Source organism: Achroia grisella, unplaced genomic scaffold, assembly GCF_030625045.1.
Source record: "Achroia grisella isolate CSIRO2021 unplaced genomic scaffold, CSIRO_AGI_Agris_v1 utg544, whole genome shotgun sequence".
Lineage (NCBI taxonomy): Eukaryota > Metazoa > Arthropoda > Insecta > Lepidoptera > Pyralidae > Achroia > Achroia grisella.
Window position 1 is genome coordinate 680,626 of NW_026712929.1, and position 15,675 is coordinate 696,300.

At 31.0% G+C, this 15,675-nt stretch overlaps 1 protein-coding gene across 9 annotated transcripts in view; it reads right to left on the reverse strand.

Moving 5' to 3' along the window:
* The window catches only part of LOC131847902 (protein lap4), an 83,886-nt gene that overhangs the window by 61,072 nt on the left and 7,139 nt on the right, over positions 1-15,675 (reverse strand). For all 9 annotated transcript variants that reach the window (XM_059197599.1, XM_059197600.1, XM_059197601.1 and 6 more), the window contains exon 3: positions 930-1,098. In XM_059197599.1, coding sequence (XP_059053582.1) covers positions 930-1,098 — 169 coding nt within the window. The remainder of the gene's footprint in view (positions 1-929; positions 1,099-15,675) is intronic.

Genomic DNA, 15,675 nt, shown 5'->3' on the forward strand with positions numbered 1-15,675 from the left:
AACAAACAGATAGACAACAATTGTAAAAAATGTTATTTTGGTGTTTGTACCGTATTTATATTCACATAAATATAGTAAAAAACGGTTATTTCAATATTACAAACAGACACTCCAATTTTATTTAAATGTATAGATTAGCTGTATACGGGGGTTTTGCACTGCTCCCGTGGGAATGACAATTCGAAGCCACGACGCATATTCTTCTCCAAGAACATTACATAATCCATAGTTGCCATAAAATACTAGATATATGTATTAAAAACTTAACTACAGGTAATATATTGCCCGCCAATATATTTGTGTAACCTAACAAATAATGTAAAAAAATATTATAAAAAATTAATAACTAATTACGAACATAAGCATATCGCATATTTATCAACGTGTATTTTTCAAAATCTTTAAGGTAATTAAAATTAAAATATGAGAATATGGTTATTTACAAATAGATTTTAACGGAAACACGCAGAATACAGTTAGGTCAATTAGTCTTAATTCTGTAAGCACTGAACACACATTTTTAACGAAATAACGGGTTTTTGTTAATGATATTTAATTAAATAGCAATTTAGTATATTGAAGTATTTAACGGTCGATGTAAATAAGAACCAACTATGATTAATATTAAAATATTTCGAGGTAATAAACACACAATGATAAGGAATTGTATCGTAGTTCATCAGTCATCAGAAAGACAAACCTTGGTAATTGATAGTCATCGTCATACTTATACGTACCAGTTACTAAGCATAACTTATTCTCCAAAAGTGGAAGATAGTCTACTATTAGGACGCTGGTGACGATGTTTATTGGAAGTATTAATCCTATATTTAATGTATAATTATCGCATCGCACAATATACCTACATCTTTGATTTCAATATATCCAATAAACTGTCGTTTATGGAAACACAATAATAATTATCTTACCTTCCAAAATCGCTGGGCAGACTGGTAAGTGACATATCATTGAGGCCAAGTACGGTGAGTGCTCGCAGCTGGCTGAAGCCGGCAGGCAATCGCGGTATGGGGTTACTGCTGAAGTCCGCAATCTGCAAGGCGCGGAGCTTCTTGATATCCTCGGGGATGTCTGGAATGTCTGCAGACAAAAAGATTAATAAATATTACTCACCACTTATAAACATGTACAGATTCTAAACAAATAACTTAAGTGTGTGTGTGTTATAGATAACTATAGAAGGACAAAAAATACAACAGACTTTTTCAATCTAAATGTAATATTTGGTCAATTACCAATTTTAGTAATATCGAAGGCGGGTTTTTTATAGAAGCATTTTAAGACATTAAATTTAAGATGGTCTTAAATTTGTCGTCTCAAAATGATTCAAGGAACTACAAAAAATAATTTCCACATAATAAACGATTATATTTTTATAAAACTATGGAAAAAATATACATATTTTTGAGAGCTTCTTTGCGACCTTTGTAAGACATAGATAGATAGATAGATACGGACGAATAAATAAACAAACTAGGTTAGACTTCGTTCCATATGAATCTCATCATTAGGCCTTGAATTTGACTTAATAATAAATAGCCTGTCAAGAACAGAAAACTAATGCGATTATTTTATCCAACGTACATTGTAGCCCACGCTTCACCTAGCGTACTATAAGGAATACATATATATAAACTTGTAAGTCCTGCACTACGTTAAGGTTTAAATCTGATTATGGATTTCTCATAATTGGAGGATTTAGCCTGCTATTACGCTAACGCTTAACAACTATAGACATATATGTAATGAAAGTTTTCATGGGTGCCGTCAACAACTTTATTTAGACCTGTGTCCGACTATCGTATTAGAACATCCTTGAGTAAAAGGGTACAACCCTTATAAGCATAAAAACAAATTTATCATTAACATTTTTTTTAACAAACCGGTATTGACTATCCCTACATGGTGTCAAGAAATATAGTAGTGACATTCAAACCATGTATGGCAAAGTAAATTTCAGTCAAGAAATAATGATATTGCCTCATATTACCCAATTCAACAAGTAAACGCTACCGAAGGTCGATTCAAGAATAATTGTCACATGGGACATGTAAACTATACATAATATTACACTTAATTATGTATATAAACTATATACATAATTCAATGGAACACCTCAGGAAAGCAAAACTGCAAGCCAACTACAAACAAGGTCCATATATATATAATCAATACCTGCACGTACGATTGTAAATGAGTAAATAAATAAATAATGTGATTAATGTATATTAGTAAATCTATTTTCATACTTACATACATTACTGTAGGTACATTAAAAGTTAAATAAAACATTGCAAGCCATGTTCGAGAGCAAGGCCAAGCTAACCAGATTTAAATTACAGTAATGAACACAACGTGAACTAGCGGTTTCCACAATATGTTGTACTACTGTCGTTATGTAGTAAAACTGCAAGCCACTATAAATAGTTTGTTTCAGCTGTAACAATTCTCTAAAAAATTGTATATTTATGAATACACTAATAGTATGGGTTTAAATTAGTGCACCTTAATGTTAATAGAGTGTTAAAGTAGACTACCACAAATCAAAGTTACCCGACTTATGATGTGATTAGAATGAATATCTAGCTATTTTTTCGATCAATTAACCCTTTGTAATCAGACAGTATATAATACTTAAAACACCATAGACAGTGTACCTAAGCAACTATTGTGCGTATTGGAAACAAAGCGAACAGATTACATTTATTGGCTTCAATTGAAATCGTTATGTGAAAGATAAAAATAAATGTATTAGACAATACGTGCGTCATTCATTGTGTTTCATGTCCTGCATCAAATATACTAGACCACAATATAAATATTTTCAAAATGACGAAATATTGTCTATATTTCACACTATGTTTGTATGAAGAAGAATGAACTTGTTTTAATTAGACTTAATAATTCCATTAATTGTTTACAATGTCAATGGCTCGAGTATTACCTTACTGATAGTTATACAGAAGGTGCAAACTGTGACAGGTTTTTATTATAGTTCTATCGGAGGATTACATAATTTTTTAGATGCATAATTTACATTGGAATCAAACTATTTATTGACATAATATATAGATATCTATATAGTTCTCTTTTTTACAAGACTAAACGACACTAGGACTATTTAACAGATACTCTATACAAATTTAATAACTACTATCCACCAATATTATTACGAATAATTAAAAATCGAAATATATTATATATACAACTACTGAAGAAGAAATTAAGTTACGTCATATAATAAGGTAGGTGACGAATATCACCAGTATACCAATTACAGTATTGTGTGTCTGGATCAACAAGATTAAGATATGGTCACAGACTACTAATTAATAATGTTAGATATTAAAATTAAAGCCGGCGACAATCCAAATTGTCAGCGCCGTCGGAAATGGCCTGCTTTAATAGATACTCTTATTCATTAACGACCATTATAAAGACATTGTCTCTGAATAACACTGAATTTATACGGCTATCGTGCTTAGTCGGAACCAAACTGGTTTTCTAATTTCATGACGTTAACGGTAGTGCGCCCCGCTTTCCGGTGTGCGAGCGGGCATTCCAGTGGATAGGTCGTCATCAATTATTTGTCAGGCCGTAGGTTCGAGGGCCTGGACAAGGGCCAAATAATACAACAATAGTCAACTTGAATTCCCATCGATCAGGCTTAAACAGTGTAACTAGGTCATTTCTAACTGAAGTATTAAGCGGCGTTTCAACAGACATAAAAAGAGGAGACACTGATTTAACTGTATTTGTCATGCGCTACCATCGTCAATTGTAGATGACTGAAGAGTTTCGCAATTCGATTATGTTTGTTTGTGTTTATTACAATCTCTTTACGAAATATGTACATCTGTTAATGATTCTTTTGTCAATTGATAGGGCTTATTCCCCTGTTGATCAAATATTAATTTTGTGATGATTAACAATCCTTCACGTAATTAGAGTTTCTAATCAAAAAGAGAAAACAAAAACTTTAGGACAATGTTAAAAATAAACAACGAAATTGTATGATTTATTATCATACAATTTCGTACAAGTAAATTATTATAAAAATAAAAAATAAGTTAAAAAATATTTGTATAACATGTGCGAGTCCTACTCGCACTTTTCCGTTTTATTTTTTGTTAAAATAAATACATAAGTTACTTCAACACGTAACGTGTATTTTATCTGTGAAGTTATATGGAGATGGTTACAGTTTTATTTGTTTCCGTTTGATTATTTTTTCAAATGTAGCACGGATAAATGTTTGCGTTGTCTGCTATAAGAGGTACTATTTTAGGAAAGATATGCAGCTATGGGGAATATGTTTCTGAGTGCACCGCCATGTTTATGGGAGGGGTACACGAACTTCTATTCAATGTGTTAAACCTGCGGCAAAGCTGTTTCCGCTACGCTTTTGAAGAGGTTTCAAATGTTTATTTGTCTAACATAATAGGTTCTGAACACACGATCATACGTGGCTATAACGAAGTTATAGTATAAATAAAACTATAAGTTTAATGTTGCAATATAATTGTCGCAATTAGTAATTCATAAAAATAATATATGTTCAATTATAATCAATATTTGGATAATAATAATGGCCTACATTTATATCTTTAACACAAAAATGTTAATTTTATTGTTATTTTCACCCTTGACCCATGTTATCAACATGTAGATCTTGTCATGTGCTTCTTTCTCTTTCTGTGTTCCTGTTATTTGGAATCAAATCATTGTATGATACATTAGTAGGTAACTGTAACCTATGTTTTAACATAATCTAATGTGACAGATCATTATCTGTGTGTGTGTGACAGAGTTACCTACTAAAATTAAAAGTAAGTTTCTAATAAATTAATTTTAGATCAATTTGGAATAAAATTATCTATCTCTATCAATATATATTCCAATTCTATATTATTGTAACTTAAATTACTGTAAATTACATAGCCATTAATGTCGTAATATTGTGGTTGTGACTATTAACTACAGGATACGTAATATCCGTTATAAAATCCATTCAATATCAGAGCTCGCTGCACCGAGTTTGAGCTTAAGCCTAAGGGGTCGAGAAAATACATTTCCATCATGGGGATGTAACTTTAGTATTATTGCAGTGCAAGGATGAAATATATGGCATTAAATATTATTAACTTTGGCTTGGCTTTCTCCTTGTTATTTCTTTGATACCGAGAAAAGATAACAAGACTAGTAACATATGGACAAGATATAGGTATTTTTAAATATTTAAAATGATAATACAGATCTGCAAATAATTGTTATTTAGATGTGTTTTGTTATAGCCAGCTAGAAATGTTATTATTCACTGTATTTGTCAATGACGATGTAATCATATACTTATTAAAAATAGCTTTTGTTTGAAAATCGCACTCAATTGTTTCCGGCCGAATCTCCTTACCTTAAAGAAATGACCAGATAAGTGCTGATCAATTTTATTTCAATAAAACCAACTACTAGTGTTCTATTTCCTAAAAAATATTTATAACTTCTACATAATATAGGTCTGTGGTTCGCAGACAATATAGGTCACAGATTCTACAAACTACAAATAATGGCACTTCGATAAGAACAGCTATTAAAGTGCACTATAATAAAAGTTATAACTGCCGGCAGTCGACGGTCTCGCGTGGTTTGCTACAGAGTGGATACCCATTATGGCGTTATTGAATTGCTCGTAGTAAAAACGTCTAGTGGACTAGAGCGGAGTGGACAGCACCGATAAAATCAATCAATTATAATACAGGCTAATAAATATACCACTTAGAATGTTATTCTGAGCAGTACATTTATTAGCTGTATATTATTATGTATTCAAACATAAATAATAAGACTTCCGATACGTATAGTTACCACTACGCTACCTACCACTGACAACGGGAGTCTTTAAAAGTCTAGTGTAAAAAGACACTAAAATAAAGGTGCGTTGATCTTTTTATCTACTTCTTAAAATAAGTCCATTTGAAAAGAGTGTTGCATTATTCTATGACTATATGTATACTTAACATTTTCTTTACCTTATCATCTCATTGTCACTACAAAAGTGTTTAATTCTCATAATTATGTAAATACGTGACAACCTCGTGGTCGCGTTTTACTTCCCATGGTCGCAAGCTCGATTCCACGCATGATACTAACTCATGAGTACATACGATTGTCGGTACTGGTCTGGCTGTTGTCTATGTATATTATGTATGCATTTACAAAATAAAATCGTAGTATATCTATCCGTCTTCTAACATAAATAACACAAGCTCTGCTTCAATTTGGACTACATGGTTCTGTGTGAATTGCCTCGGGATATTGTTAATATTATACGCAGTATTTTATTCATTAGAGTAAATCTTTCTCATCTGTCAAGTATTATAATTTGGACAAAGATTAACTTATTTAAAATTACACAAATATCGATATAATGATTACGAAATACAAAACAATTGTTATTATGCCAACATTGCCAACACAATTACATAGGTACTTCGAATTATATCTCAGCACAATACTGATGGTAATATACGAAATACACATTCAATTGAAACTACGTGGTGTAAATTGAGATGGTGCCGGTGTTTATGCAACAGATGCCATTGTTCGGTGTTAATTATGTCTGATCTCGTTTGTATTATCACCTAATAATTTTAGGGTCAATGTAAATATATGTTCCATATTTCACAATGATATGATATTTGATTCAGAAACCATAGTCGCCAACATCATAGAATAACCACTATCATCCAACAAAATTCAGCTCTTTCAGTGAGAACTTGGTACCTATATTTTATTTTTGTGAAAACTTTGAATAATTCTTTCTTAAGTGAAGGCAATGCAAAAATAACCGATATTCAATGTGTTTTACATATAATAATAATATATTCTACATTACAAATATATAGACAGATATATGTTTATGTTCATTGCTATTAAACAACAAGAAAATTTCAAATTCACTACGCATTTACATATTGTAACGGAACCAGTTCGGAAAGTGACCTCACTGTCTGATGATTCGATTCTTTGATCCTGTTTTCAATCGATTTCAAAAAAAAAGAATTAGAATTCATCGTTTGTGTGTGTACGCAAAATATGTACCAAAACATATTCATGCTATGGTTGCTTAGAAGATTATTCAGTTAAGGTTTGTTTTGTTGAAAATCTTACACTTATTATCTTATCTCCTGTCTATCATATGATGTGATGACGACATAATAGGTTTGATAGAGATTTATTTAATGCAATTCTGTTGCATACAACTCGTGAAACATAACGTTGGTGGTCATCGACGTTTTCATTATATTCATTATTTAGGATATTTTTTCAACGAGCTAAATTATTTATACTGCAATATATCCATTTTCTTAAGACAATGACGACGACTGTGTACCCAATGTCTTGATGTCATTTGAACTAGATTATTTTTGTAGCGTATTTGCAGTTACATTAACGCAGTTGGTGACTACTAATTGATAGGAATGCATGGGAGCGACGTGCTCCGGCACAGATAGTAAGCAGGTCGGCGGCAGCGCCGGCGTGGGAGCACCGAGGACAATGAGGCGCGGTCGGTTCAACAGCCTAACAACCACCGTAGCATAATCCGACCTAGACGACCGCCAAATCTTTAAAGAAGTTTATCTACGGCCACGATTAGTATCAGTGCTCTCGAAAAAAAAAACATTTGGACAGAAATCACATACATATATATGTATGTAAAATTAGCGCAGCGCTTACCGCGTAGGCTTAGGTACATATTCGAAACTGATAACGCAATATTCTAGAATATTAAATAAAAATCGTAACATAGGTAATATAACCAATAAAATTATTCTTACAATTATAGTAATAATAAGGACCGTTCAAATATAAAAATATAAAATAAAAGAGAAATTGTAAATCAAATCTTAACCAGATTATACATACACTCCTATGCATATGAATTGATTGTCCATGCATGAATGAATACATTAATCTAAGTAGTTATCTGCTCATAATATAGGCAAAGCTCAGGTGAATTCCAAAGGTACAGGTGCATGTTTTATCATTGCCAGTGCGATAACATGTTTCGTAAGCAGGAAGAGTTGTCTAGTTAGAAATACAGCACAAATTCTAAGAAAGATAGCGTGAAGCGACACTATGTGGAACATAATTTATCTAATTTAAGTATAATATAGGTATTTTATATAAAATATTTGTAATAGGTATATTCGTACAATTTCTTTTTATATATAGGTACCATATTTGTTTACTTACATTATAAAACTAGGTTTATTCGTCATTCTAATATTATACTTCCTTTTACGATACATTCTCCAAACCTACTCGTATTTCGATTTCAGATATTCAGATATATTATAAGACTATCTCGTTATATTAAATAGATTTTCGTTACCTTCCTTAGATCTTATTACCGTTGAATTAAAATTTCATAACTACACTGGGTCTCCTCCAAAATATATTTATGGGCCAATTATAATAAATCGTTCAATCTACCTACTATTCAGAACGAATGCGACATAATATATGTATATTTATGACGCACGGTCATATGTAAGAGTTTTACAACAGCAAATCCACGGAGTTACAAAGAAAATTGTGTTGGAATAGGGAACTGCTAATGTAATCAGAAATTTAAGTCTACTAAGCATAATGTATCTAACTGTTGAGTATACATATAAACTTCAAAATTATATGCATAGATATAAAAAAAATCAGAATTGGAAAATTATATAATCAATAAGTAATAAAATTGAATGTATAATTACGTAATCCCATCGGCAATAATAATTGTTAAAACAGTTTAGTGTTTTGAGCTGTGTATACAGAGGTTAGTATTCTCGTTAAAACATTACAAATGCGGCAATACACTGCTATTCAGTATTAGGAAATCTCGTTCATCTGCACGGGTCGTTAAAATTGTCGAGAACCACCTACCGTGACCGTACAATACTCTAAAACAAATAATTGTGCACTGAAAAAAATAATCAGTGAACTCTATACAGATGACAACTTTTATTTTTATTATGTTAAACAGTAATGATTCTATATTATAATAATAGGAAAAGAATATTAACGACACGATAAATAAAATACATATTACCTATAAACCTCGTTAAAAATGTAAATAAAGCATGTTATTTACAAAATGTTTCTATTGGATGTTGTGGCCAAATCATGATATTTTCTATCACAATATAATAGACCATTACGTAACTAGTCGCATTTGATCTTAATAGGTCATATCAATAAAACAGAGTAAGCCGACTAATGCTATAAATAAAAAAAACCCAACTACGACGCTGTTGTTGTTTCGTTATTAAAATATTCTTATGTTAATTCTTCTATAATTATCCCTTTATTATTTACTTATAGAATCAACACCTAAACTGTAAAATGTCGTAAATATGAGGTAGAAGGAAGAAGGCGACGTTACATTATTGTATTAGAATTTTAGTACCTACATGCTTAAGTATGTAGGTGCTCTTATCAAACGTAAAGTAATGTAATCAAATGAAAAGTAAAAAGGCTTCCATCCCAACCCATTATTTTCAACCTATTTACACTGAGTCAAAAAATGTGAATGCCTACATATCAAGAACAGACTTCTATTGATTTAAATAATTGGTTTAATATTGATATAATATTAATTTTCTGTATTTATTGCCAGTGAGACGCTAAAATAAACCTGTATTATCAATTAAATAATCCTAAAAAGAAATTTATATATTTTTATGTTATTAGTGAAAAAATTACAAACAAAACAGTAATACTTAAATAAAACACAAAAATGACAATAAGTATCTACTGGCTTTATTACCACATTTTCATTATCTAACAATGAAGTGTAAAGTTAAATAAGTACATCAAAATGATGACGTAATGATGCCTCATAAATAATATCTAATAAAGTACAACGAATACAAATATAAAAAATAATCAATAAAAATACAAATAAAACTAACAGTTATTGACAATAACAACACAGCAACAATACTACATATTTATTTATTTATTCGAACACTGTCATAACACTTCAATCAAATAAATAAGCCACCTCTATTTAAGTAAGTGTTTAATAATTATACAAATGATTCGCTAGTTAGTAAAGCTCTTCGTTTAATATAAGAACACATTCTAGCACAATGAGGTCTCAATATGCACACGGTGACGTCAGTTATAGCGGTATTATTGTGTTGTGGTACAAACTAAATTGCTTTGCGTTATAAAAGATTGTATTTATTGTATATGAATTTAAAAAAGTAAAGAAGTGTTTTCACGTCAGCGTAAACTGAGGAATCTCGTTAAAACATTCTATAGTTACTCGAGACATACATATCGCAGTTATTGGAATTATAAAAAATTAAAGTATTTTCTTATTAAATTATATATTATCAAATAGAGACGTAATAGTAACACCAAAATATAAATTATATCATGTCTCGTAATATATATTTTCAGCTATACATAACGTTGGTACTGTCGTCAGCTGTGACTTTGGCAAAATGCAAATTATATACGCTATTGGCGTGATGGTAGAGCCGGGAGACAATAATAGGATGTACATATAAAACTTATATGTATGAATAAATTTCACAAATATTTAGTTATTTAGCTACTTATTTAAAAAAAAAGTACTCGGTAATAATTGGACCAAACGTCATTTAGGAGACCTTGTTGTTTGTATTAAAACGGTACCCATACCGAACCGCTGCGAAACAACACTTCATTATGCACACTTAATACTACAATATACTTCTTCTCGGGTTTATTTCACAAAATGAAAAAACATACCGCTGTTATACTAGGGTAGTCAGGGTTATTATTACTGTCGACGTTGTGGTCAACGCAACAGTTTACATGCCCACATTTCGTACGGTAGGTATATTTAAATCCAATGACGGCGACGGCAGAGGGCGAAAATACGCCCTCTTAAATCTTTTTGTTTTGATATGTGTCTTTTCTTGTGTAAGTCAGATTTGAACGCACGACCTCTTAAATTACAGGGTAGGAAACTAGGAAGTTGGGCTTATTTTACCGTTTCAAATATAGGTTAATAAGCCATAAGCCTAATAGGAGGATCAAAAATTAGCAACTCTCTAATTTTACATTATTTTATTCAAATACATTTGAAGGATAATATTCTATCTTTCTAAATGTTTATTTAAATGTACTATGAAATTTTCAATTAATAGTTTGGATATTGACAGTATTAATAATAGATTTTAATACCTAATATAATATTTTAAATATACGTGCTGAATAACGTGTATATGTATAAACATTTAACAACAATAGTACTTATGCAATTATTAGAACTCGTAGATACACATTGTGCACGTTTGTTGTGCTGACGTCATGACTGTTAGGCATTGGATGTACATCAGGTAATATATAGCTTATGTACTTTTTCTGCATTGAAACTACCTAAAGTATAAATAACTCTGATAATATTTGTATTATAAATTATAGCTACAATAAAATTTACTCCGAATATTCTCCCTCTGCAATTTTTGCCAATTTTTAGTAATTTCCAACGAACTTACTGCGCGCCTAACCGATGACCCTGTTGATCAAACGTAGCCTAAACGTATTATTACCTTTCAATTTCTTTATTTAATTCAAGAATCTACAATAGAAGGATGTCTTTTCAAATTATTGTAAATTTAAAATTTATTTGAACTATCCCTAATTTAAACCAATATATTTTAATTAATTCAAATTAATTATATTATATCACAATTTTTAGTTAAAATATGTGGCTGTAAAGAGATGGAAAGTTTGGAACAAGTGGTAATTAATTAATAATTTATAAATAAGAATAATGATAGTCTTACCAATTTAACTCATATCATTAACAAATTCCAAATTCTGATCAATTTTAACCACTAGGTACATGAACGCTTCCATTTTCCTTAAATGTTATGGGTAATCATGTTGCAATTATGATTTGAATTATGGATAGCAAACTTTAAATGGATAGGTTTTGTTTGTAACTACCACATAAACCACAAACTTTTAATATAAATTGTTGTTAATAATACATTTTTAATATAAATTGCGTAGCAATTAAGATAATTATTATATGATTGTCATTATGTAAATAATACCTACAACAAAATAACCAAATTATGCGTAGAGGCACTTTTTTTCACATGATGGTATACGTATTTTTTATAACAATACACTTTATATATACATAGGTATATATAAAGTGTATTGTTATAAAGGATCATCAATAAATCTATTACATAGAGAATTGTAATACAACGCTTCAATTGTACACATTATCCCAATCCTACAAAGGTTAGGATAATGTCAAAATATCGGGATTATCATGGTAAATATCACGTTTCTTATAATGTGTACAATTGTAAACAACTGCGAAAAAAGTTTAAAACAGTGTACAACGCTATAGTTTAGCATGCACTAGGCACTACGCGAAGATTTGTGGCCGCGTGCGGCATTCACGTTACATCCGAGGTCGACAGAAACCTCATGTGAGCGTCACACTGCAATTGGCTGTCCTCGTCTGTAGTACCTATATATTAGATTGTTCGGAAAGTAATTTCGTTTTATTCCTAACTTAGGATTTAATTGTATTTTTTGCACTCAACTTCACACTTAAGCCTTATAATTTTTATATGCTTTGAGAGCTCATATAGCAAGAGTTGTGTGTGAAAAATTACAATTAATTCTACGCAGTAGTTTTTGGTTGGTGCCTTTTTGAATATGGAGAGCCATAAGCAGCATTTTCGACATATCTTACTGTTTTACTACAGAAAGGGCAAAAATGCTGTTCAAGCCAGAAAGAAATTGACCGATGTGTGTGGAGAAGGATTTTGAAAATAACGAATCACGAACTAAATTTACTACAACTATTTTTAAACCTTTCTACCAAACTGATCTAAATGTAGTTGAAAATTCAATATAAATCCAGTTCATAATTAAAGGATTCAAATCAAATATAACTATCATATTTGGAATCATGACTTGTGGAGAAAGTTTGATAAATTACTATCACTGGATTTCAACAGATTCTTTCCGTTAAGCTCAATTTAAACGTCGTTTTACTTGATGCCTCGGGGCCTGATTATGTAACGTTAAGTAATGCAATGGTTTCTTATTTTACATTTAGCAATAAGTTAGATAGACAATCTTTATCATGAAAAAGAAAACATTTCCAAGATCCAGTAACGATGTAGCAGAATATATAGGCACAGTCGTCTGTATTAAAATACAGTTTATCCCGTTATTATTACAAAAAAATATGAAACTATTTCACACGAAACTAAACTGCAGTGATTACAAAAAGAATTATCAACTCAAAAACCCTTAGCAAGATATTAAATGACACAAGCCCATTTACTCGTCCTGCAATCTACGCTGGGCTGCTGGGTCTTCATCGTACTATAATGATGAATTTAGCAGCGCAGCAGTAACCAAACTAAGTTGTATAGGTACATAGCTTTGCGTAAATAATGCATTAGTTTTTTTTTCTAACTACTCTAATGTTGTTGGCCGCAGCTGGACTTTACAGCTTTACGAGACGATAGAAAGCGAGTGCAGATGGCATAACTCCAAACCCGCGGATGGGCTTATGAAGCAGCTGAAGGCCAGTTCCCGTCTGACGGATATGACTTTAGTCTGAGAGCACCGCTAGTGAGTTTTGACGTAATTAAGACAACATCAAATCTTTCATTATCATTGTGTTGTTTGCGATCCCAATTATACAATAATTATAAACACTACTTATAATAATTATTACTAATTATAATTATATAATTATACTAATAATTATTATTATACTCTAATTCTAGGCTGCACAAACTGCACGTTGTATTTAACGCGTATGACGCATGGCGCTACACCTCCGTTTATCATGTTTCTATCATAATGAAGGACAGTATCTGGGTTATCTCGATGATTCACTATTATGACCAGTCTTTCTATTAAAGTTACGTAGAAAACCTTTTAGATAATGTTACAAACTGGACTGTGAAATAACGTCCATATTTATTCCTCAACCTCGTAGAGTATTTTAGGATTCTCTTATCTTAGCTCATTATCAAGTAAATAATACTGGTGTATAATTATAGATACACATAATATTGTAAATAAGACGTTCATTCTTTCTTGATAAAATAAACATCTTAATAGTGCCTATCACACCAAAGTTAAATTAACATTTTTAATTTTTTATCTCAATAAATTATTCTTTAAGAAAATAAGAGTTGCAAAGTATGCTAGGAAGCGCAACGTAATTAAATAATTCACATTCCAATTCGTAAGCATTACTTACTTATAAAGTAGTATGTAACTAAGTACGTGGATAATATTTTTAAGTTTACCCACATAATATGTATATAATACCCACTGTATATCTGTTTTGTACACATGTAGTGTTTCAATCACAATTCGCAGTTATACGTGCGCGCAGTAATGCGGTTCGCAGATCTGCGATTCAGCGAGTGAGTGTCACGCATACAAAATAAAATAATTATATCAATTCCAAACCCTTGTATGGCTTCAACGCCTTTTCGGCAAATGAATGGAATGTGTCACGGATATCCGGTGATTACTTTTGACATACCTATCAAAATACGTATGTCTTTAATAATTACTAGCTGTACCCGCGACTTCGTCCGCGTAAAATAGTGAACTTGACTAAATAATGAAAAAAATATTTAATGGTCTAACCCAATAAAAGCCTAATGAAAAAGTTTCATCATTTCATCTTCAAAAATGATACTTCCATACATAACTCTTTCAACCCCTTATAACTTCTTTTCTTAATATATATTTAATAAATAGGCTAAAAATTAAACTTCAAGCTTCTAGCTTTAAAAACGACAATATTTGCATGTAAACATTTGACTCTCTTTTAAATTCCTTACAACCCATTTTTCTTTATTTATATTTAATCAACGGCCTAAAAATCAGTTTCAGGTTTAGAAAATGGCGATTACAACCTTGCATCCCTTTCAATCCCCTTATAACCCTTTTCCACATTAAAAAATACCCTATATCCATTCTCAGGGTCTTCTAGATTATATGTTCTAAATTTTATTTAAATCGGTTCAGTAGTTTTGCGACATCCAGTCACACCCAGCCGGAACCGTAGGTCGGACAACCTCGTATGCATGGCATGTACCCTTTCAACCCCTTATAACCCTTCTATCGCATCCAAAAGTATCCTATGTGCTTTCTCAAGATCTAGACTAATTGTGTACCAAATTTCACTTAAATCTGTTCAGTAGTTTTGGCGTGTAAGTGAGACTGACAGACAGACAGAATTACTTTTACAGTTATAATATTAGTAAGGTATTTAATAAACTAACTAAATTCAATAAAAAAGTTTCATAGATCTGGCTCCAATAATGGCGAATTTACCTAAAATCTTTCGTCCCCTATTTTACTTTACCCCCTTAAGGGTAATTTTATACAAATTTTGAATGTCATATTCATTTATATTTAATCAACAGCTTCAAAAATAGGTTTCAAGCTCCTGGCTTCCAAAAAGACGAATTTACATAAAAACTTTCATCCCCTATATTGTTTAACTTCTTAAGGTTAACATTTTTATAAACTTTGATGGCCTATTTATTTATATTTAATCAACAGCCTCAAAAATAAGTTTCAAGCTTCTAGCTTCAAAAA